At 33.4% G+C, this 26,693-nt stretch overlaps 1 protein-coding gene across 3 annotated transcripts in view; it reads right to left on the bottom strand.

Annotated features, from left to right (window-relative positions):
• Positions 1–26,693, bottom strand: part of LOC128983229 (uncharacterized) — a 68,815-nt gene that overhangs the window by 9,344 nt on the left and 32,778 nt on the right. For 2 of the 3 annotated variants that reach the window (XM_054402452.1, XM_054402453.1), the window contains exons 4-5: positions 17,382–20,486; positions 1,571–9,811 (exon numbers count right to left, since the gene is read on the bottom strand). In XM_054402452.1, coding sequence (XP_054258427.1) covers positions 1,571–9,811; positions 17,382–20,486 — 11,346 coding nt within the window. The remainder of the gene's footprint in view (positions 1–1,570; positions 9,812–17,381; positions 20,487–26,693) is intronic. The other variant, XM_054402454.1, reaches the window with a different exon arrangement.

The raw sequence follows: 26,693 nt of genomic DNA, 5'->3' as shown, positions 1-26,693 counted from the left end.
CGAGAAGGGCCAAGTCATTATTGTTAGATCTGCCAATCCACCTTTGAGGTAGCTTCTCATTGAAGTTACGAACATAGATATTAAGGAGGAGGATGAGGCAGAGTTTTCAAACTAGCGATACCACCATAATACCAACATAATGCTTTAGTATGTAGGAGGAGTCTGTCTAAAACGCCTACGAAACTCACTCTGGATGGTTATTAAAGATGAACTTGAACTTGAGTCATAATGAAAAACACACAATTTTTTTTCTTTAATTTTAATCATTTTGAAAATTATGAAAACACGTCCAAGGAAAACCAAGACTGATTATTGAGCAGCTGATTATAAAACATGGAAACATGCTTTCTAAGCACATGTTTAAAATATTAATGTGGGACAAGAATTGCCTGATGTCCATGCCATTATAACCTGATGATTCTTTTATAAACACCCTGTACCTACCGTATTTATAGACATATGGTAAAAATCTATTTTAGAGTGACAAAATACAGTTTTTTTACTGTAATGTTTTAATGAGGATACTTATTGAATTTTATACAAGCAACTTAATCTAAGTGTAGGCTACCAATAATCACAATTAATGTTTTCAAATACCATTCAACCATATGATATTCATATCAGATTGAGTTTCTATTTGGACTAGTAGTGGCAAAATGTGATATCTGTCATACTTTTGTTACATAAAGCTAGGCTTCTTGAGATGGTTAGGGGAGATAATTATTAGCCCTTAAAAATAAAATAACTTAAAAACAATTATATTGTGGACTATTGAAATAACCAAAATAATTAACTTTACTACCAGGAGTCCAGTAAAATAAGGTAAATTTTAATAATAAAAAAATGATAGAATGATGACCATAGGTGGTTAGATACCAAATATAGTATTTTAAATACATTTAAAGTTTAATGAAAGGACCAGTTAGTTGAAAACCCTTACTGCAGTACTGTTCTTGTAAACTGAAAGCTGTACATGATTTAGCACAATATAAATAACTTATCTATCCCAATACGTTTGGTTGAGAAATCCAAAAATAATGACGGTTAAGTAGGCTATATTAAACATGCTTAAAAAAAAACCAATTAATTGTTAAAAACCTAAAACATTCATGCATTTTGAACAACAACCACAAGACCATTAGAACAACATTAAATCCTTTGTTTTTTCAATTACATGGTGGAGTCTTAGTTAAATATTTTAACTTAGCTTCAGCTAAACAAGATTTTGACCCACCTATGCGCTAAGAATTTACTTAATTTGAAGTAAACTTTCAGACAACTACACATTAATATTTAAGCTGATCAAATTACTTGAATATCAAGATTATTATGTTTCTATTATTATAGTTTAATAAAATATCATCAAATGTTATGAAATATTATTATAATATCATATTTAACTCCAAGCTATGACAATAAAGAATATTAATGTTGTATTAATTCATTTTCTAAATAGTTTGGTCCCTAAATGTTCACATTCCAAGTTATTGCTCCAGATGGTAAAGGAAAAAGGTTATTGTAGTTCTATGGTCATGTAGTTTTAGAAAACGATTTTTACAATGGAAACTACCTTTTACAAGGGAAGAAATAAGTTCTTGCTTGGGAGATTGGGAAATGATTTGAGTTATGGTTTGATGTGGTAGGAATTGTTGGGCAGGAGAAGAAGTAAACATGGGAGTTTCTTTTCTAGATTCACTTGTTGTATTTCTCTCATCACAAGTCAGTTTTAAATATTCGTCAATCTCTGATTCAGACAATCTAGAATTAGGATTCTTTAAATCATCTGGTTTCATGACAACTCTTTTTTGGACGACTCTTATAGTATGTACATTTCCAGCTGCGTCTATTTCTTGTGTTTCAGTAACATCTTCACCTGGACCAAACTGTTCAATGTATTCTTTTAAAGCTCTATCTGCATCTGAACCTTTGAAAGTAACATTATGAATTTCTGGTGGCATTTCAACTGTTCTATGAATGGTATGAACAAAGCCATCACCTTCCTCGCAAGGCTCAATAACTTCAGTGACAAATGGTTTGCAATCATCAAACCACACAGCAGTTCGTAAACCTGTATCTAATGTTTCTGTACTAGACATCAAAGTATTAGATCCTACACTAGTAAAACTAGAGGACATAACAGAGTCATTTTCACAGTGGTAAGTTGCATTAGTAGCAGTAGAACTAGAAGGTTCTAGTGAATCTGTACTGCCAAGTAAAAGGTCAGATCGAGAAGGAGGCATTCTGTTTTGTTCCAAAAAGTCATCTTTACTTGAAAAACTGAAATCACCTTCCCTTCCACTGGAGCTACTTTGATCTTGCAACGCTGTGTTGTGACCTCCATCTTCATCATCCATAGAATCTGAAAAACATTTTGCATTGTCGGTTTCCAAAGAATCTGTTGAAGTTAACATTGAAGTTTTGTCCCCAGGGACTTCTATTGAATCTGTCATTATATCTTTTGATTTTAACATTTTCTGCTGGGCCTGGAATTCAATTGAATCAGTACTTGCTGACATATTATCTCTTTCATTAAAAGTCTTTATTTCAAGACTGTCAGTACTGGTAGTGATATTATCACTAAAATGTTTAGAGCTGACACATATTATAGTGTCACTTCCCTTTTCCTTCCATTGTTGAGTTGCTGGCCCAGTATGTAATTGAGTTAATGCGGAAGTTGTTGCAAGAGAATGAAGGGGTTGGTCCAAATCAAGGTCAGGGATTTTAGAAACTTCCTCAATTGAGTCTCCTCTACCCATCGATTCAGTTTTTTCAATCACACTACTTTCCACTAAACTATCTTTTTCTTTTACATCGATAAATCGTTCAACGTTATTTTGGGCTTGCCTAATTATCTCATCAATTTCAAACATTCGCTTTTCATAGTCTTCTTCATCAGAGTCTCCACCTCTAATCCCTCCAGCGGAAATGGTTTCACAACTTTCAGATTCTGATGCTTGACTTTCATGGCCTTCTTCTATTTCTGATAACAGTGCTGCTTCTTCCTCTTTTGCTTTCAATTCTATTTTTGCTGCTTCAATACAAGCATGTTCAAGTCCTTCAAATTCCTTAAGAGATGCTAATGATACATCATCTCCGCCACTTTTTCCACTTCCTGTATGTCGTTTACTGTTCCCGGAGCTATTCAAAGAATCTTGAGAACCAGAAGATTTATTCCGATTGATTTCCATTGCAATTAAATTTTCAAGCCTCTCAAATTCTTGCAAAGAGCTCATTGAAACATCATCATGTTCCCCTGATTTTGTGAAATATTTTCGACCTGCAAGAACATCATAATCAGGAGTGCTGCTAAATGACTCTTTCATACTACCAAAGCTTCCTGCAGATTGGCTCACCTGGCTTCCTAAACTACCAAATCGACTGCTATTATTTTCTAGGTCAGGTTCTTCTTTGATATCTTCAAGGGGTCCTCGCTCATAGTCTAACTCATATCCATATACTGCAGTGGCTTGATCTCCTTGAAATTGCATTTCAATCCATTTTTTCCCAGCTTCAACTTCACTTTCGTACTCTTGCTCAATATCAGATGGTGGTGAACCCTCCTGTGATGTTCCTTCTCCGGACTGTGCACCATCCATATTTGTTGGTGGACTGTCAGATTCAAACGGAAATGCTGCTCCTCCCTCAGGATAGTATTTTATTTCAGTCATTCGAGTTACTGGAGCAGGTGGTGATACAACCACAATATCTTCCGTGTCAACATTTTTTTTTATAATCCTTTTTTTACCAATAGCCATACTTTTTCCTTCCATATCTTGTTCATGAGCTTCTTTTCCAACTTCTTCTATTATCACAAATTCGTCTGCAATATCCGGTTTTTCTAGCATTTCAAAAGAGTCACTAGTTGGTGAATCTGTGGCGGAACCTCTTTCGTGGAAATCATCTTTAGATTCAAATACGGTTTTTTCTTCTGTTGTAACAGATGATTCACCAATATCAGGCTCTTCAGTAATAAAATCCTCACCTATGTCATCACCCAAAACGTATTCGTTTCCTTGATCAGTCTCAGTTTCTGTTGATGCTCTACTGGATATTGAAGCGGGAGTTTGAGGGGCTGAAGCTTTGGCATCAGCTTCTTCTAACTCTAGATCCGGGTAGTGAAAACCACGATCAATGAGAGGTGTCATATGTTGGGTGATTGTAATATCTGGAATAGATCCTGGTGATGTAGCCTCTGCTTTAGCAATTCTTTTGCGAATTTCTTCTTTCAGTAACATTTCTCTTGTTTCAAGTTCATGTTTTTCTGCAACTGGATCTTCGAGAATTGTGTCGGGATGGGGAACTCCACCCAAATGTGGTATTACATGAGGAACCATATGGAAAGCAGCTTCTGCTTCAGCAAGTTCCTCTTCATGCTCTAATGTTGAGTGTTCCCAGTGAGAACTAACCTTTTCTCGAATAGGACTAACATGATCTTCGTATTCTAAAGTACGACTAACTGCTCCAGAATATTCTAATTCCAGCTCTGTAACACTTGCTTGTGCTTCAGATGAGAACTCAGGTGTATCATCTTTTATTTCACAGTCTTCTAAAGGTTCTGGTGTTTTGGGTCTCTCTATTGGATCTTCAGAACACACATCGGATGAACACTGTTTTAAAAGCTCAGCCAATTCTGAATCAGGTCTGTCGTCAGAAAACACAGATGATATTGGTCTTTGCCCACTTTCTGAGTCGGACTTACTTATCTGTGAATGGGGCCGACTTTCTGTGATATTCTGAAGGTCTTCATGTTCTTCCTCTAGACTGGACATATCTTCATATGCTTGGCGGGCTTCTCTCATATCCCGGTGAAATCCTTGATCAGCTTCAGTTTGAAAAGATTCCTCATATACTTTTTCTGTTTCATCAACATCTTTTTTCTCATCATTACGATCCTCTTTGAGAGTTAATGAGGTTACGTTTTTGTATTTATCACTTTCAGCAACATCATCATCAAAATCTGACGTTACATTTTTTTGGATTTTTGTCTCAACATCTTTTTTTTTTAAAACAGGAATCAAAGATGGTTTGAATGATGTACTTTCATTCCGACGATGACCTGGACGTCGTTTAACCTCTTTAATTTCGTCATATTCAGCGTTATATTCAACTTGGGTTGGGCCATTACTACAGGTGTAACCATCTTCAACTATTTCGTCAATTTTTGTTGGTGGTATCTCTGTTTGGGATGTCACTTGTGTGGAGACACTCTGAATCCCATCAGCATTGACACTTGATGTCATTAATAACACAGATTCTACACGAGATTCATTATTTAATGATTGAGTTGCAATTGTTTCACATGAAACAATTTGATGAACATTCATATCATCACATACAGATGATAAACTTATCTGCTCTGAAGTACCTGAAACAGTCAAACTTAACTGATCAGAATTTGCGGAACCGTCCATTTTATCAGATTCAGTCCTGGACCTTTCAATGATTGTCAAGACTGCGGTTGGATCAGAAGTACTTGATGCACTAATTATACTGGCAGAATCCTCAAGACTAGAACCTAACCTCTCTTCACATGAAAATGATTCAGAACCAACATCAAAGGTTATTGGCCTGGGCTCTGGTTGAAAAGTCATTTCATGTGACCTTTTCATTCGTGAAGATTTATCCAAAACATCTTCATCTTTCGATACACTCAGTGAAGCTTCACCATCTTCTTCAGATACACCACCTTCACTTGAAATGTCTAAACTTATGGACTTGCCATATTCTTTTAAATCAGATAATGTATGAATTCTTGGTGGAGGTTCTCCTTTTATAATGTGATGGGGAATATCTTGATCATATGGTTCAAGAATGGGTTTATGTTTGAAGAAGCAATCTTCTTCAATGATATTCATGGTTAGTCCCTCCATATCACTATCGAGTTCCATTGCTGATGGTACTAGAGTTTCCGATGCTTCGCTTGATATTTCTACACTAGCGAGATTGCCAGAACTTTCAGAGTCAAGTGATTTCATTGAATCTCTTGAACTCAGAGAGCTTACAGCTGTGTGGTACTCATAAGATGTTAATGAACGAGCAGACATTTCGTGAGAAAATGCTGATTCATACTCAGAAGATCCAGTTGTACCGACCCCAGCAACTAAAGCATCAACATCTGACGAACATGGCCGACTTGGAGTTCTAATGCTCTCAGAAGTTTGTTCTAGGGACTGATAATAACTCTCGCCTGAACTGGAATATGGTTCATAATCAGTTCCTGACCGACGTTCAGATCTTTTGTGACTAGACGATTTATCAGCTTTACGTTTTCGCATAGTTACTTCTGGTTGCCCTAATGTGTGCATTGCGGCATCAGAGTCTTCTTTTTTTCCAGAAGAGGAAGATGATGAAATTCCACCCTCTATTCCAGTGTGAGATCTAAAGCTCTCATCCTGAGAGGACTTTTGTGATTCCTCGCTATTGGTCCTTTTTATTTCATCTTTTTGTAAGACACTGTCTACAACAGCTTCTTCTTCCAAGTAAAGATTTTTTAACTTAATTTTTAAACTACTTTCAGAGTCTTCCTGATGTATACCACTTGTGGTACTAGACTGTGTCTTTGATTCAAATTGATAATTCTCATTAGTTTCGTTTATCAACATCAATGAATCTTTACTTTTTGATTCCAAATAGTTGTTTTTTAAACTGTTATCATCAAAAGTAAGTGTATCTTCTTTATCAATTGAAATACTTGAACATTTTGTTTTTTCCAGGTTTCCTGTTCCTATTTTTAGTTGTGCCTCCGCAACATGCTCTTCTTTGTAAAAGCTATGAGTGAAATCTTGTTCTAAGGGACCCCTCCCTTCCTTGCTTTGTTCTACATCAATATTTGATGTGAAAGCACTTGTGGCGAACGAAGATATTTGGTGAGATTCAAGATGAGAATCTTTGTTTTCACAAACTAAATATGAAGCTGACTCTTTTGTTATGTCTTTCATATCTTTTGCACCACTACTATCAGTTCTATGGATGAATTCAGTTTCTTCATGGGTTAAATGTTTGTTTTCAAAGTCCAAACTTCTGTTATCTATTCTGATCTCACTTTTTACCACATTTATGGATTGTGATATGTCTGCATGAGACTCATTTTTCACTTCATTTTTTTCTTTCAATGACAATTTGGAAGATTCTAAATTTAATTCATTTTCAACAACATGTTCTAAGTCAAATCCAGTGGCAGCCTCTTCTATTTCACATTCTTGGATATAGGCATCTGCATACTTCTCTAGAGCTAATGCTTTGAACTCAAATTCTGAAGGGGATGGTTTCTTGTGCACTTCTTTTTTCTTCTTCTGTTCTTCTATTAGTTCGTCTTGTGCTGCTTCAAGAGATTCCTTAACTTCTGCTAATGTTTTTTCCAGAACTGCTTTGTTCTTACTGGTTTCTGTAACACCATCTAGATCCAGTTCATTATTCTGTATATGTTTTGTGCTGTCATCTTCACCATTATTTTCAATAGGGTACAGTCTTGATCCTTGACTTTCCAATGGAGAGTTATCTGTTTCAACACCACTACTGCGTAGGTCCTCATCAGTTATTTCCATACTTGAAGTAGTAGTGTCATTTCGAGATAGCTTTATTATTTGTTCTCGTTGCTTTTTAGCCAAAACAGATTCAATTAGTTTTACTTCTAAATCTTCTTTTCCAGTTAGTCTCTTGATGTACTCAGATACTTCAGAGTTATTTATGGCGTCAACTGTCTCAGATGTAACATTCATATCAATATCATCTGTTAATAATTGTGGTCGTTTTGAAATTTCAATCTCTATGTTCTCAACTACTTCCTGTGCAATTATTCTCGCTTCATCTTCTGTTAACTTACACTCACTATTTTGCTCTTTAACTCCACTTTTTAAATCTAACACACTTTCTGTTAACGATGATTCATTGTCACTTAATCGGTGGCTAGTTGAATTTTCTAGGCGCTGTAAGATCTCAGATTTCATTTCACAACTCTCTGTTAATGATCGTTGAGATTCCTCTTCATCCTTTTCTAAAATTGGCTGTTTTTCGATTGGAATGTCTTCTACTATTTCTTGTTCACTGCTTTCAGGTTCTTGTTGAATCGGAACTTCCCACACAGTGTCAGGGATATGTTCTTCAGGTGTGTGAACATGGGGTGGAATTGGTGATTGACAAAATTCATTTTTATCTAAAGTTTCTACTGAATGTATTTCTTGTTCCCAGTCTTGAAACTTGGACACACTTTCTTTTTCTCTAATGTCTTCAGGAGTAATGTCAGATTCAGATTGGGTATCTTCACTCTCTCCTTGACTGTAACTATCTGGTCTTAGTTTTGATTGGGTGACGGTTATTTGTGGAAGAAACTCATCATCGCGATAATATAAATCTGATTTTGACCGTTGGATTAATCCTTCTTCAAGTTGTTTTAATTCTTCATCGATTTCCATCTCTTTTTCAGATTCCTCAATTTCGCTTTTATCAATATGTACTTCTAAAGACTCAGATGGTTTGGATATGCTATCTGATCTGTACCTAATTATATCTGCCACTTCTTCATAGATCTTAGTTTTAGACTGTGAAGTATCAAACCCTTCAAATTCATCAGTTAGTTTGTGCTTAACAATTTGTAGATTATAAGTTTCATTATCAGACTCTTTTAAATTCTTATCAGTTTTACTGTAATCTGTTTTTAAATCTTCAACATTTTCAATAGAATATTGTTTATTTTCAACAATTTCTACCTCATAGGATATTGAGTCAGTTCTTTTAACACACCTTTTAGCATCGACTTTATCGAATGTATTGACAACTTCCTTTACTGAAGATGATTTAATTGGTTCAATTTCTTCAGTTTGTTCACTTATTTGTTTATTCTCAGGAATTAATGATTCTATTTGCTCTTCCAACTCATGGCTAAAAATATGACTATGTATTTGACGGCTCACCATGACTTCAGGGTCTGAGGTAGGAACATCTGATGCTTTATGATAGAAAGACTTATGCTCAGGTGACGATTCTTCTTCAAGCTGTGTCATCAATTGATCAACAACCATCTCTTTTTTTATTTGAGTCTCAAAAAACTGCTTTCTTGCTTTTACACTGCTGGTAGAAATATCTGTAATATTTTCTGTTGGTAATGATGTAGATCTTTCATAGCGACCTTTTCTGGAAGAAACCACTGGTTTCCCAATACCACTGGATTCGAGATCATTTGGCTTAGGAGTTATTTGACCTGCTTCATCGTCAAGAATAAATCCACTACTTTCATAAGTTAAAATATCATCACCAACTTTGGCAACATATTCAGTTTCAGAATCACTATTCTCAGCAACCCTAGTCAGATGTTTTTTAACTTCTGACTCGTTATATACAAAAGGAGTGGTACTTGGAATATTAAAATCTGATAGCGAATTCTTATTTTCTGTAGCTTCTGTTTCTGATTCATCTTTCTCAGAAGATTCTGACGAGCCTGTTAGTGACTGCTTGCTCACAGCATCCTGCTGTAAAGACTTGATCCTTATAGTTGAATCACTAAGTGTAGTGGCAGTTGTCTCTGTATCTGATTCCGCCTCAGACTTGAGTAGAGGTACAGATGATACAATGCTTGACCTAGGCTTAGGAACTGGAGATGGACTGATTTCTTGAGACTTTTGGCTATCTTGCGATCCTGATGACATCTGTTCCCAAAACTTTTTACGAACAGAATAATCTTGTATATCATTGTTTGTTTTTTGAGAATTATTTGAATGGTCTTGAGAGTCTTGCTTGGTAGGTCTAGGACTAGGTTTGGGTGGGATAATGTCAGCTTCAGTAGTTTCTTGCTCCGGGGTTACGTCCTTGCTCACTTCTAGAAGGGATCAGACACACATTAGTAAAACTATACACAAAAAACAAATAGTATTAAATCATGCTGTTATTTGCTGGATCACCACATAATGTCATTTACACATATTATTCATGGATGATAAATCCTAATTTTACCTCATTTTAATCTGGATAATCCCTAGTGGATCGCCCATTGAAGCACAAGGTAATTTGACTTGTGAGAGAATGTTATTGCATTATTTAGGATTAAAACATACAAGCTTGTCAGATTATCTGGCAGTTTTACAAACTAATTACCCTCAATTCTCTTCGATTTGACAGGAATATCTAGATCACTAGGCTGTATTATGTTACTTGGGAGAGCAGTATCAAATGCCCAAAATATTGAAGAGGGAATGCTGCTGACCTCATGTTCAAAATCTATCCACTGGGAACTTTGAGAATGAAATGGATTTGTTGATCCTAAGAGAGCTAAGAAATGCACAGAATTAGCTACAAAACTTCAAGTTGAACGTGATATGATACAGTTACAATTGACTTCTCTTCACAAAGTTAAACCTTAAACAATTTTAACTAGAGTAAAATAGAAAAATTCCATAAAATTTATAACAGGTTTGTGTCTAACCACTTATGTAACTAATTCAACCTTATATTATCTTTATTTATAATATGTACAAAACGCACAATAAATAGTGTCAGTTTGTAGATTTAAATACAAAACATAGCATAAGTAATAAAACTACCTATATCTAGTTTTGGTATACTATAGTAGGTATTTTTAAGCTGACACTATGTATTGTACATTTTGTACAAAATAAAAATCATGATAATTTAAATTTTAACTAATGTATACATTTCATAAAATATCCCTGAGTTATTTTTTTTGTTGAAGAATTAACCATATAATCATTTTTAATAGATTACTGTTACATGTGGAAATACCAAAATGCTTGTAAATGTACAAGACAAAAAGACTAATACAAAGGTTTAGGACTTCTAATAGACAAAAAATGGGAAATGTTAGCTAAATGTAAACCTTTTGATTATGCTATGAGCATTTCCTACAGTAAAAATATAAGAACAAGTAATGAATTTATAATCTGTTTTATATATCTGCTAAATATTCATAAAAAAATATATTGCTGATTAAAGACTTTAGATCACATAATCAAAGTCTATTAACTTTGAAATTGTTTGCAAATGTAAGTTTTTTTTTAATTTGTACAGTAATATGCAACAAATGAAACCTTAAAAAATACATACAATATTCTTGCTTCTGTGTTCTACACAAAATTATAACAGTGTTCTTATCTCTTTACATGGGTTAAGGTTGATGAAATGACAAGTTTTCAATAATTTAAACGGGGGAATAATGGTGCCATTCTGTCTAATCTAACAGGAAGAGTTTTTATGGAATCTATTAAATTTATAAAACAAGAACTTATAGTAAAATAAGAATAGTTATAATTCTTTATGTGTTGAGTGTAGAGATTAAAATCAGTGGTGGTACCGAGGTGGGGGCTATAGGGGCTAAAGCCACCCCCCTCCCCTATTGGACTCGGGAGATATAAGTTTAAACATACATTTCGTCATGAAAGCGTAACAGAGGTTTTTGGAAACAGTTTTAGATGTTAAAAAAGGCTTTAGAAAGTCACCAAACAGCTTTAAAAATTGCAAATTACAGCTTGTAATGGGTTTTAAGGCATCAGGTCACAGTAGAATCACATAGTGAAATGCCATTGATAATTCACAGGAATTGAACCCAGGCCCTTATGTAAATAAGATGGATAAGATGGAAATAAGGGACAATGGAACAGAAATTAAAAATCAATTTTTTTACTTGTTTGCAGCTTCAGAAGATAAATATACTTCTGGAAAAACCTTTCCCGCATACATTATATAAAGAGTGGTCCATAAATAACTGACCATTTTCAAACAAATGTCAATCAGCTGTTGTTACTCGTAGAATTTTCATTGTTGTATGAAACAACAACAAATGTCATGCCATTTGAGTAATCATAGATCGTTGGACGGTACAACACCCTTCCTTTTGCATTGAAGCCCATTTTAATTATAAGTGACATTATAAGGCGCCCCAGAAGGTTTTATTCTTCAATCAGCTGAAAGAGTCTTTGACAAAACATCAGACGTAATCTAGGGTCTCCTTGATTGAACTTCTGTGCAACAACCAGTTTGTAGGAATGTAATACTTTACTTTAATACTTTACTTTTCAATCATTAAATTAAAACAAATTAAAACACAAAAATACTGTACAATAAATCTTGTTTATTACCTCAAATGGTATCCATGTAAAAACTATCAGTTTTTCAGTTTTAAATGGTTCTACTCGTAATTAGTAAACAAGTCAAAATTCATTTCAAACTTAAATACCCCCGCCGCAGCAAACCTGCCAACTAAGCGAATTTCCATTTGTCTAAATTGATTTTCAGTTAAATATATTTTAATAACATTAGGTTTAACGAGTACCTAGGTTTGCTGCTACAAGGAAACTAATAAAGTGTGTTTTTGAGTAAAATTTTGATAGCTTAGTACAAAATAAATAAATTTGTCAAGTTTGATCAAAATATATCCATAAACAAGCAAACTACAACATTTGACAATATTCTCCATAAGAATAACATGGGAATTTTAAATTTACAATTTTTTTAATTTTCTCCGTTACTAATAATCGAACAAAAATACTTTTATATACTAAATTATTTGTTTTTTTAAGCTCTTTAAAAAGGTTTAAAGAGAAATCTGGAAATTTTGTGTTTTGAGGGTCAAAAGTGAGAAAAACCAATTTTTACCCCATAAAACCCCCCGTAAAGCCCCATTCCCATGGTCCGATCGTGATGGTTCGCGAACTCATTCAAGTTTATCCCGCTTTACACCTTAAACCAAATTTCATCAAAATCGGACAAAAATTACTCAAGTTATCGCGTTCACGGACGTATATATATATATATATATATATATATATAAATCTATATATATATATATATATACATATATAAAAATTTGAACGAATGGTGTTTTTGGCCTCTGGGGACATCAAAATGAAAAAGTAAATCGGTCCCGGTTCTAGGTCTTACCGTGCCACCTACGGTAATAGCTACTTCCCTATAGGGAAATTCGCTAAAATTGACTTCAGTCTCTTTGTTGATCCAGTCTCAGCAGGAACTGGCAATAACATCTATAATTATGTCACTCAGTTTAACCATAGTGATGTCAGCAACATTCGGAAAAGTAAATGACCCTTCAAACTTAAAAGAGCTTCTATCACACTTTAGGGCAATGGAACAGTTCCATTGTAGCCCAGCATAAAGTGTTTCATTGTGGCTCATGTTCCATTGTGGCCCACCCTCCCCTACTTATGATTTTCTTGCTCGGTCTCCAGCTAATTGTTCCTTAAAGAAATTATAAAATAACATCTGGTTTACGATTTGAACCATTGAAAAGTGGTCCAATCTGTGTTGAGGGTGAAACCAGCAACTAGCAAGGTTTACAAGGCAAGCACATACATTACACCTGAGTATCCAACTATATTATAAACTAAAGTAGGCCTACAATATAGAACTGCCCAAGCCCAAGGAAATATTCCAGAAAAATTCAACCCCTAAAACAGTGATTATTCTAATATCAAGCCTAGTTTCCAAATTTCATTTGTTGTAAAAGAATTACATCACTACAAGAAAATAAAAATTTTGCAATATACAGGGTGTCCCGTAACTCTCTGGACACTTGTATATAGCGTTTTTCCTTAGGTCAAGACAAACACATTTCAGCATAGGAACATGGGTCTGTGGTGTCTAGTTTGCCGACTGTCGGCATTTATGTGTTTTTTACATAAACATTAATAACTCCTAAACGGTTTGAGATACAGCTTTGATATTTTGCAAAAATGTTAACCTTATTTAAGACCTATTATCGTTAGAAATTATACTAAAAAATCATTAGCCATTTCAAAATGGCGGCCATTTAAAATATTTGATGCCAAATTTCACAAAAACCGTTAACTTTACAAAAAAATTGCAAGAGACAAAAAAGTTTGTAAATTTTATGTAGTTTTCAATGATACCTTATTTGTTAAGATTGGATAAATAATAACAGAGAAACGTGTTGTTTTCGTAATTTATGACCACTTTTCTCCATTTAAACAATGCTAATACTCCTTTTACGTTGTTTTGCATTGTTTAAATGGAGAAAAGTGGTCATACATTACGAAAACAACACGTTTCTCTGTTATTATTTATCCAATCTTAACAAATAAGGTATCATTGAAAACTACATAAAATTTACAAACTTTTTTGTCTCTTGCAATTTTTTTGTAAAGTTAACGGTTTTTGTGAAATTTGGCATCAAATATTTTAAATGGCCGCCATTTTGAAACGGTTAATGAGTTTTTAGTTTAATTTCTAACAATAATGGGTCTTAATAAGATTAACATTTTTGCAAAATATCAAAGCTGTATCTCAAACCGTTTAGGATTTATTAATGTTTATGTAAAAAACACATAAATGCCGACAGTCGGTAAACTAGACACCACAGACCCATGTTCCTATGGTGAAATGTGTTTGTCTTGACCTAAGGAATAACGCTATGTACAAGTGTCCAGAGAGTTACGGGACACCCTGTATATAAACTATATGTAAATCCCAAAGTACCCATGAACTTTTGAGAAAACTAAGTCACACCTCAATAAACCATATACTTAAAATGTTCGTCATCACGAGAAACCTTGCGCAAAACCATCCATTATTTCATAAATTGCCCTTCAAGGTCGTAATCCCTTCTGAAGGGAACTTTCCATATACCTAATGATAAAAATACCTCAGCTGTACTTATTGGTATGTTATTCTTTCAATTTATTACCTTATTAAAATCAGGTGTGATTATTTGTAATTGTATTAACTAACTGTATTCTGCTTTCTCAATTTAGGGATGGGAAATATCAAGAACTAAATTTTCTACCATGGTTAGAAAGACAACTTTCTATACCATCCCAGTTGACTCTGGCCACCTTTTTACTAAATATTATGACACACTATAAGCACTTTAATGACATTACAAGCCATTAACACTCCATGACCAAACTGTAAACGCAATAACAAATTACGATATCAAACTAGGAAACAAAAATCAATAGAATAATTAATTTATACATTAAATAAGTAAGAGAAAATACACCCCCAGTTCTATAAGTGAACTATTAAGTACGGTACTTGAGTTGTGATAGTAAATTAGATTTTATGTAAGTTATAACATTGACTATATATAATTATATCTAGTCAATGGCCATAATTAAATTCCTAAACAAAGCTTTTGCAACCATGAGCTATGATTTATTTACTAAAACTCTTAGTTTTAACCAATCAGTATTTTCTTCACTAAGAAAAATCAATAGGATATACACATTACTTGGTGCTAATACCATGTAGGAGCATTTTTGTGGCTACTTGTTTGACCATTTATTAATTGTTCTTGTTGATACAAAAAGAATGCTAAGTAACTTATTATACTACTTCGTAACCATTGATAATCCTCAAATTTTGCTGTTGTAACTCTCAAAAACATGTAGTAATAAAATAAAGCAGCCTTCAGAATGCATAAAACATGGGATCATAAATGTAAGCCTCATAAAGAGAACCTCACAAGTAGATAAACACCTATGACCGAATTAATTAATTGTTTTTTTTTTCTCTCTATGGAAGTAGGCATAGGGGAAAGGTTTTGACTCTTAAATATTATATTGAATTTGACTAAACAATAATGTTCTATGTGTAAATATACAGGGTGTTAGTGAACTCTCTCGAAAAAATTCACAGTATTATTCCTTGGGTTTAATACATGAATATTTTACATTATAAACATGGGTCGCTGGAGCCTCGTTTTCCGTCTGTCTGTCTGTATGTGTTTTTTATAAATAACCTTATAACTCGAGTTTGAATCGAGGTACAAACTTTAATTTTGACACACTTGTGTATTTTAACGTGGTACACAAACATGCAAAATTTCATTTCGTTGACTATAGCCGTTTCAAAATGGCGGCCATCTAAAATCTTTGACCTCAAATTACATGAAAACCGCTAGAGTTAAAAAAAAAAACACAAGAATAACAAAATGTAGGAAATTTTATGCCAAATCAAATGACACCTAGATCTCAAAGATCGGACAACAAACAGCTGAGTTATTAATTTGTTTAATAATTAATAATTTCTTTACTGGCTTTTAATTGTTATTGTTTGTGCTTTAAAATCATCTGATCCTTTCTAAATTGTTACAACAATGTAATACAGCTGGTTTGCCCTAACATTTAGTTTTTTTACTAGATTGTAAATGTATTAAGTGTCCTATTTTTACCTTAACTATTGAGATCTGTTTGAGTTACGTAATGTACACTGTATCAGATGATTTTAAAGAATAAACAATAACAATTATTAAAAGCCAGTAAAGAAATTATTAATTATACAAAAATTAATAACTCAGCTGTTTGTTGTCCGATCTTTAAGATCTAGGTGTCATTTGATTTGGCATAAAATTTCCTACATTTTGTTATCCTTGTGTTTTTTTGTAACTCTAGTGGTTTTCGTGTAATTTGAGGTCAAAGATTTTAGATGGCAGGCATTTTGAAACGGCTATAGTCAACGAAATGAAATTTTGCATGTTTGTGTACCACGTTAAAATACACAAGTGTGTCAAATTTAAAGTTTGTACCTCGATTCAAACTCAAGTTATAAGGTTATTTATAAAAACACATACAGACAGACAGACGGAAAACGAGGCTCCGGCGACCCATGTTTATAATGTAAAATATTCATGTATTAACCCAAGGAATAATCCTGTGAGTTTTTTCGAGAAAGTTCACAAACACCCTGTATTATGCTATAGTCAAAGCAAATAGAACTGGCAGGTCAAGGTAATGTTTTAAAACAGGCCAGCTGGTATTAATCAACCACCAGTTCTATTTGAGTTGCCATTAGTTTAGTTTCTTATAGATTTGACTTAAGTTATACTGAAAACCATTGTATATGAAAATCACTTTGAAAAAAGGCCTTTTTACCAATTTCATTATATGAACATTTTTAGGAGCCTATAAGGAGAAACCTGTCTATTTAATGTTTTAGTAATCAAACAACAAATGTGAGTAATGTAATAGACAGTTAAATTTGCTACTAAGGTTTGACAATATCTTAAGAGTGATAAAATCTTTTTCTTGTGGGGCCATGATTATACAATGTTTAGTGCTTAGAATAATTCAAATAAAATCCTTAAAAGAACATAAATTAATAAGACTGGCTTTAAAAATACATAAAGAGCTGAATGAGTTAAACAAGATATCTCATATTATTTGTTAGCCACTCTCATTCACCAAAATTTTGTGTTTATTGTATTTTATAGTATATAAAATATATCATTTTAAATTTTAAATTTTTAATACAATCTAATTTCTAACCTCAACTATTAGCAAATTATTTTTAGTTCATATAGGATAAAGAAATCCATGGTGTGAAATAATTTATAGTTTAAGGTCAGAGTTCAAATGAATTGTCAAATCTGAAACTAACATAGGCTTTAAAAGATCCCCTACCTTCTGGTGGCAATGTTTCAATGCTTTGACCTGGACTTGACGAGTCTTGCTCTTCAGATGGCGTCATTCCTCCTTCATCCCACTGGCTGATGCAAGCTTCAACTTCTTCTGCTGACAACTGAGAAACCATGCGCTGAAACTCCTTGTCCACCGTGAACTTCACTTCTGGATCTGCCTCTAGTGTTTCAGATGCCATCCTTTCAAACCGCTTTTCTACATTTTTGTTTTGTTTAAAATGCTCTTTTATGTCTTCTGTAAGTCTTGTATCTTCTAAGAAAGCTTTGGTTTCTTCACCTAAAGTTGATTCCAGGCCAGATGTAATATCTCGAACATTTATGTCAGGTTCACTGTTAGAGTCTGATACTTTCAAGTATGTTTCATCTTCAGATTCAAACTGAAATGATACTTTTCTTGTTGACGACGATTGGTCTATGGGTTCAGTTACAATATATCTGATAGAAGTTTCCTCATCTGAGCTAGAATTATCACTCAAATATGATATTTCTCTAAGTGTAGGCCTTTCTTCTCTTGACAACCGTTGGGATCCTCCTATATTTCTTCGCTGCATGGTTGGAGTTGTAACGTATGGTTTTACTGGTGATTTTTCTTTGTCGGAAATTGTATTACTTTTAGGACTGACTATTAATGATTCTATTGTTCCGAAGCTATGCTCTGATTTTAACACATTAATATCCGATGTTTCACTAAAATTGCCTAAATGGTCATGTTTTAATTCAAACAATGTAGATGGTTCTGGCTGTGATCTAATATCAGTAGAAAGTTCTTCACTTGGAATTTCCATGCATTCCTGTTCCATTAACATATCTATCAACATGCTATTAAGTTTTTCATCGTTACTTTCTATGATTTTGTGAGGAATTTCGGGTAGTTGATTTTCACTTTTGGGAGATTTCAAAATGCTAGGAGAAGTTTCTCGGCTGACACTTTTGGAACATGCATTAATTGTCTCCTTGTTACTTTGATCACAACCAAAATCTTTATTTTCGTAATCTGAAGGATCTTTCTTTTCAAAACTATCTGAGTTGATAGCTATTTTTGAGTTGGCTGTCATGTTATTCAGTTCCTCATTTTTATTCTTGATTTCACTTTCAATATTTTCAGACACGTTATCTTTTAATGCAAGAGTAGACAGATCATCACTTGAAGTTGTATTACCCAAACCGAGGCTAGCTGTATATGTAGAAAGCTTTTTGTCATTAGAACTACCATCTTCAGTAGGGTCCTGTCTTTTGTCATTAGCAAGAGATAAAACAGTACCACTTGGTAGAGTATTTGATTCTATTTCACCAAATTTGCTTGTGTCAGGGTTGCTATTATTCTCGTATACATTTGAGCAAAGCTGAGATCCCTTAATTTCTATATGGTCCAGACTGCTTTCCATTTCTTTTTTACTGTCTGTGGTACATGGGTCACTAGATTTTCTTTGAACTCCTTTATCCACACCTTCTGAGTCTGAGTTTTGCATTCCCTTTGTTTTAAAATCCTCAGCCTCATCTGATTTACCAAAAAATGCGCCAAAAAATGACATCACTTTTTGACCAGCAGTATTATTTGATTCAGAATCAGTAATAGTTGAAATTCTATTGTCAAGTGACAGATCATTTGGATTTATAGTTTTACCTACGTTTGCTTCTTCTTTCACAACATCCAATTTATTATCATCATCTATTTGCCTTTGTGTCAAAAAATCTGTTTGTCCGGCAATAATCTTTGTTTCAGCTTCTCCTGGAATCTTATCTTGAACATGCGGTAACAATTTATTAGTATCATATTGTTTATCTTTGAAATCAGAGACACACTCTTCCACATGTTCTGCAGCTGTTTTGACCAATGTACTTTCTTTTTCATCATATTCTCCCAGTGTTTCTTTCTGTATATCATTTTGAAGTTGATTTAATACAGAAGAACTTTTTTCTGCTGTTTTAATGACATTAGTAAATTTTGCAATTTGATCAACAACATACTCTGTAGGTCCTTCTGGGGTTAAAGAAAGTGAGTTAATCGTATTTCCATCATAATTTTCTTTTGTTACAAACTTTTGAAAACTACTATCAGTTTCCTGGAGCAATAGGGCATCTTTCCGACTCGTTTTTTGGGCAGATATTTCTTTGTTGTTGATTTTTTCAACAATATGACCATTAGAGCTTTCAGATAGTGTTTTTAAGTGTAGACTTGATAAGTCTTCTTTTTCTTGAAAAATTTCCTTCAAATTATCGACTTCTCTGTTGCTACTTTCTTGACAGGTTATGTCAAATTTTTTAGTATTATCACCCACTAAATCATTATATTCCGGAGAGTCAATTTGAATATCTATTGATTGTTTGGTTGTAATGCTATCTTTCACTTCATCTTTACCTTGATTAAGTCGACCAATTTTAGACAGCACATCAGTTTTAGTTTCAACCATTTCTTTTTTATTATCTAACACTGGGGTGGATTCAAAAGTTAGGCTATTATCAAGATTTACTGGATGTGCTTGCATGTTTCTAGTAATATCAGATTCAACATGTTCGTCTACAAAATCACTTTTTGATGAAACTGGTTTTACACTTATTGTTACCGTTTCAGATACAGTTTCTTTCAGGGACTCGTCAACTAAATCTAACTGACATAAATCTTTTGAATGTTCATCTTTTTTACTATTTTTATTATTTTTGTTTTTGGATTTGCCTTTATCATCTTTCTTAAAAACACCCAAGATTTTCTGTGATACTTTCCCAACAAATGATTTGTCAGACTTAGGATCACTTTCATTTTTTGAATGATTTCCTTCTGCTTCATCTGAAGATGGAACATTAGTATTGACTGAAACAGGAACCTCATCAAGTTTTGTTGGGGAATATCCCTTATTGTACTCTTGTTCGTTTTCCAAGAAAACTGTAAGTGAATTAAACACTTCTTTATAAGATTCATTATTTAGTGCTGTCATTGTAAAGTGATATTTTGCTTCCTTATCTCTAACTCTGTCTGCTAAATGCTCGTGTGTTTCAATGTTTACTGTTTCGGTAAATATCTGAGAGTTATCAGTAGCAGTAGAATCAGGGTACTCATGGTCTTTAGTCCCCAGACTAACAGAAGGATGCTCTGAAATTGCCATATAAGCATAATAAATCCTATGAATATAATAAATAAATAATAATTTATAAATAATAAATGAATAATCTATGAATACACAACTTAAAATTATGCTAGCTTTATCAAAAAGATATACGAGTGTCCTTGTTGCAGTACTAAACGCAAGCCACTAAAAGAATGAAACTCAAAATTGTTTAAACATTTGTTCAAAAATTTAATTTAAGTGTGCAAATGGTATTGCTATATTTTTTTATGAGGATAATTTTTATTTCATACTACATGACTATGGGCTATATAGTGGGGTTGTTTGGTTGTATAAAGTGGCGGAATATTTCAGTTCTGGCGGGGAACATGCCACTTGAGGTGGTTATGGTATACAAGTTCCTGAACGTAAAACCGCTCAGACCCCAATTTTTATCCTTCCAGAGGTCGCATCACGGAAGTAACCTCCAGGGATGTTTTATTTTTTGCGATTATATTATTTTGAGTGGTGTCGGCAGTGTGAGTGTCACTGTACCTCACGCACCTCATTCCTAGAATAGAGTGAAGGTCAAAACTCACCCCTACTATTTTATATTTGTTAGTTTTGTTCAGTTTTGTAAGAGGCTGGAAGTAACTTCCGTGTGCGCTCTGCCGATTCTCGTACAGCCTGGAGGCAACTTCCGTGATGCGACCTCTAGTTTAGTGTGTGCGTTGATTATTGCGTGTAAACTATTACTGTAAATAATTATTTTTTTACAATTCATGTCATTATTTATTAAATATATAGTTTTTACAAGATGACAGAAGAAGTTAAATTTCGAATTGCAACACTCTTAGCCATGCTGAAAGGGAGATTCACGAACGACGTATGTACAGAGCCATTTAGTATTAAGATACCCATTTTCTTAAATTACTTAAAACATCGGGTATTGAGAGTGTTATCAATTAAAACCACATTATAGGACATTGTGGTAAAATTTAAATTAACTTCTTGAATATATTCTTGTAAAAGATTTCTTCATATACTTTTATGTTAGAAAATTTGATAGAATAATAGTTTAATTTTATATTTATAAAATATAAATTAAATTATTGTATAATTAAGAGTTTACTAAACATATTTTTGATGTTTAAAATTAAAAATAAAACTTAATTTGTGTACTAAAATACAAATTTTACTTCATAAATGTTTTTTTTTATTGACCCGGAAGTAACCTCCGGGTGCGCCCTCTCCCGTTTTAAAAACCAATGCGCCCTCTGAAAGGTTAAGAAACTCGATGATCCGTAATGACGTCATAAGATGGCGGCTGTAAAAGGATGCTGGGTCACTATGAATTGGTTATAACACTCAAATGCCTGAACCAATTTTAATGAAATTTGGCATACAAGTACTTGAATACATTATCTCGACCCAGGTTGTCAATGGTCAAGTTTGACCTAGTTGATTCAAAATGCTGGCCGTTAATAACTAAAATAATAAAAATTTTTCAGTGTTTTGTCTTCTCAACTCCCTCCAGAGATCTGCAGCAACCTATTCATTTTCCTTGCAATCACAGGTTGTGATGCCGTCCCTGCATTTCATGAAATAGGCAAAATACTCCTAACACTGTAAACCTGCAGACCAAGTGAGTTACCATTTGCCTGATTTGATTTTCATTACATCTATTTTATTAACATTAGGTTTTATAAGTATTTAGCTTTGTTGCTACAGGGAGAATAATAAAGTTGCTAAAATATATGTAATTGAAACACTGAAACATTTTTATTATTTTAGTTATTAACGGCCACCATTTTGAAACGACTAGGTCAAACTTGACCATTGACAACAGGGTCGAGATAATTATTCAAGTACTTGTATGCCAAATTTCATTAAAATCAGTTCAGGTATTGGGGTGTTATAATCAATTCATGGCGACCCAGCATCCTTTTACAGCCGCCATCTTGATGACGTCATTAAGGATGACCGAGTTCCTTAAAAATTTGGGTCTGCGCGGTTTTACATTCTTGGTCTTTTATATTATCACCACCCCAAGTGGCATGTTCCCTGCCAGAACTGAATTTTTTTTTGCTACCCATCCCCACTAATAGCTAATGACATATGTGGTGAGAGTTATAGCAAAAATATCATGCTGTTAGTTTTCAACATTGACTACAACTCAAGGAACTAACTGTCTTACCTCCACTTATTCGATCAGTCCAAGTACAATAGCCTGCACTATCGAGAACCGTACTGGGGCCAGGGATAAAGTACTGGATGCAGTCTGATGGTTGTAAATATTGTAAGTAGTTAAGGGAGTCAGAACTAAAGGTCCCACATAATGACTTTGACGAGAAAAAGTTCCTGTCTTGTAAGCTTGGCAATGAACGATTCCAAGCAGAAAATACCTGTGATTGGGAATCCTTAAACATTTGACTAAATTTCTTATCACCCTCAACAGAAGAGAATTCAGTGAATTTGTTACAAATTCTGATTTCTAGAGCACTCTTTCCATTTTCAGTTGTTTTTACTAATAATTTTGATTGTGCAGTGTTGTTATTCCTTGGACTTTCTGAGTTATTCATACTGTTTTTTTTATCTTGTGTATTTGAATTGTTATGTTTTGATTTGCTCCTTTGGTTGGTAGAGGTTTTTGCTAGCCTTTTCCTACCAGGATGTCGGGGTAGACTTCTATAAGCCCCTTCCCACCACACACTGTAACTGTCATCTTCAGAGGATATGTCAGAAGTTGATATTGGGGATATATGTCTTGATTCAAGGTTATTTGAATTGAGACCTAGCTTTTCTTCTTCTTTTTCTACCTGATTCAATAGTCTATTGACAGATTCTTCCAAGTTTCTGATACTGCAATTTTCAAAAAAATCTGCACTTATGTTTCTACATGTGTCGTCACATTGGGCAAGGTTTGGATCTGATGTAAAGTTGCTCCTCTTTGTCTGATAGAATTTTACTTTTTCCTTCATTTCAAAATATGCAGGTTCTACCTCTTTTCGATTCAAAGTCGGAGACAAACATAGAGTATTTACAAGCAAAGGAAGAGCTTTTACTTCCTTCCTTTCCAACAAAAGAGGAACAAAATTTAAATCTTCTTTCAATAAGTTTTCTTGAATTTCTACCTGGTTTAACATTCTGTCAACTGCAGCCTCTAGTCGGCCAAGTTCATCTTGACCTCTTCTAGTGTTGAGTTCCATTTGGGATAAGATATCACAGTGATTAATGCAAGAAAATACTCTCTCTTCCAAGGTTCCACCAGACATGTTTGTAGTGTCTGAACTACTTGTGCTTGTTTCAGACACCGGTCTCCTTGAACCACTTAATAATTCTGGCACTTTGTTAATCTGTTTACACATTTCATAAAGGATTCCAGTTGTATCGTCAACGGGTATATTGGGAGGATTACAAAACCCATCAAGAGACTGTTTTTCACTACATATCACATTAGGATCAAGTAATTCTACCTCCTGTGATGCATTACTGCCACTTTCGGAAACATTGTATTCGGAATGAGTCTCAGAAAGGGAAAATCTCAATTCACTAAAACTCTCTGTGTTAGACCTTGATCCAGGAACAGTGTAGTATAAATCATCAAATTCATTTTCATAAGGATGATTAATGTTTTGGTTTTGTTGGGTAATGTATTCATAATGTTGAGATAGTTGATTTCTAATTACTGGTGGGACAAAACTACTCTCATTAGTATGATGATAATCATAGTTTTTAGGTTGTACTGATGTGTTATCTTTATCAGTTGAAGTAAATATGCCGAACTCTTTGCATAGCAATGGAATTCCTTCAAAAAGTGGATCGTTATCAATAAAATCAAAATCTTTGTCTTCCTGAGGATGGACACATTTTAAATTGTCATCTTTATGATGCACATCTTTTGTAAAATAAGATTCTTGAAAATATTTGGAAGTTTCTTGTATGACAACATTGTGTCCATGCACAATCCCTTCACAGGTACCAATGGAATGTGGCATTGGTTTATGGTCGTATACATTATGGAGACTATCCGACTTCATTTCTTGGATACAACTGGAGTCTTCTTGGAAATTACACTTGAAGGACTCATTATCTGTGAACTCACCCATTTAATTGTATATTCAAACTGCAATTTCAAAAGCCAGAAAAATGCTGTGATAGAAAGAAAATTAATATATTTTCAAACTTAAATTGTGAGTACCACAGAAGCTATAACAGAAAAATGGGGGAGAAGAAAAAATGTGTAGGTATGCGTAATGTGTAGTACAAAAAATTTGTCATACATAAAGGCCTAATGTTAAGGGAGAAAAATAAATTTTACATGTTTTTATTTCATTAATTGTCCATTTTATGTAGCCTAAGTTTAAATTCTTAGTTTAAAATAACTGTTTATTACTAAGAAGTACCATTTTAGTACAAAATAATTGAGAACAAAAAATGGTAAGATCACTTGATGAAAATGAATAATGTTTAACTAATTTAGGCTTATACTGCAACAAGGACAAGTAATATTTCTTTTTATTATTCTAGCATAAAATACATCAACAAACTGCCAAACTCTAAATTTTACTTTTGATCCAGCTAGATTATAAAATGTACGAGACATACCCTACTCTTAACCTAATGTATTGTTTTCATCAAATGAAAAATCACAAATAATTTGGTAGCACTAATTGAATTGTTTCCCTGTTATCATTTTAGACATAGTTTAGTAACATTCAGTACGGTAATATTTTATTATGTTTTAAAATAATCTGTAAATAATTAAATATTTAACAAATGGATATTTTACAAACCATAGTCAATAAATTTGAAACTCAATAACCCCCTGGTACAATTCATTACAGTTTTATAACTATGCTGGTTCAAATATAGATTACTTAACAGGTTAACTTATAACTGTTTATTTAGTGTTTAACACTATAGTTTGACAAAATGTTTAAAAACACACCTAAAATTAGTAACTCATGTCATAAAATGTATTGTTTATAAAAACCAGGAAGCGTGCAATTTAACAAAAGCTAAGCAATTTTTTTGTTTGAAAAGGAACAAGTAGGCACCAAGCTTATTGTCAATTAATGCCAGTATTAAAAACAATAAACTATTAGTTTGAAGTTAATTAATAATTTTAAAATTAGGTACACTGTGGCTCTCTTTAGCAATTTTATTTCATCAATGTTAAAATTAATTGTGATTATGCCTTCTGCCTTGTTAAATAGTCTGTCATAAACAGTTTTGAGTTGACACTTTGTTGGATGGACACCGGTTCCGTGTAAACACACAATAAGAGTGTATTTCAGAGTTGGTATAAAGAAACTTAAACCTAGGCGCAGGCTACTCCTACCTTTACCTTCCGTTGTGAACTTTTACCAGAGAAAACTGGATTGTTCATGGCAAGACTCAAGACTCAACCCTTCTTAATTTTAAAGATAATAAACTAATTACTGAAATTCCATAAGCCTCCAGCTAAAATGCATTTAGTTTAATTTTAATTAATCATTATTGGATTTAATTACATAAAATAAATATTGACATATATTAAGAACCTTAATACTAGCATTATCAAGCTATAGAAACAGAATAATAATGGATGTGTTCATTTATCACTTTTACAAAAGCATCTTAATGAAACACCAAATAATGATTCTTTTAAAAAGCTATATTTAGCTCATACAAAGAACACTTACTATTACAGTAATACTTCTTTCCAAGTAAACCATAAAAAAGTGGGAGGGCTGACTAAAATTGATTAATGGCTGATGTTTATCTTTGTTGTAAAAGCCACAGTGTAACCAACGAATATAACAATATTTGTATGTTTAGTTATCAGATCTTATTGTAATACTAACTTATTCCTTTACAAATATATTTTACATTATCACTGATAGTCCAGTCAATGACCATCTTCTCGTGTATTTATCCCATAGAGCACAGATTATTATTAAAATTTTGATTTAGGTCCTACTTGTCCTCTATTTCTAAGTCTACCTTGTGCATCGTTTTGCTTTTTCACTGGGTGTAGAATGTAGATACAACCCCTTCTAAAGGTTTCAAAAATTTTGTAATCAAAATAAGTGCGAAAATCGATAAACAGACTAATTTTAAACAACTATTTTCTTTCTTGTTTTTTATAAAAAAGTCAATACTTTTTAATTATTCAGAATTGTCAGATTTAATGCAACGACAGAGCCACATTTTTCAGACTTTTTTTTGCGAATAGCTGGAAAAATATGCATTTTATCGTAAAACCTGTA

This window comes from Macrosteles quadrilineatus, unplaced genomic scaffold, assembly GCF_028750875.1.
Source record: "Macrosteles quadrilineatus isolate MER2022 unplaced genomic scaffold, UCM_ALF_1.0 Scaffold_1__1_contigs__length_201487025, whole genome shotgun sequence".
NCBI classification, from domain to species: domain Eukaryota; kingdom Metazoa; phylum Arthropoda; class Insecta; order Hemiptera; family Cicadellidae; genus Macrosteles; species Macrosteles quadrilineatus.
Note: the sequence above shows the minus strand (reverse complement) of the source record. Positions and strands in the feature narration are given on the sequence as shown.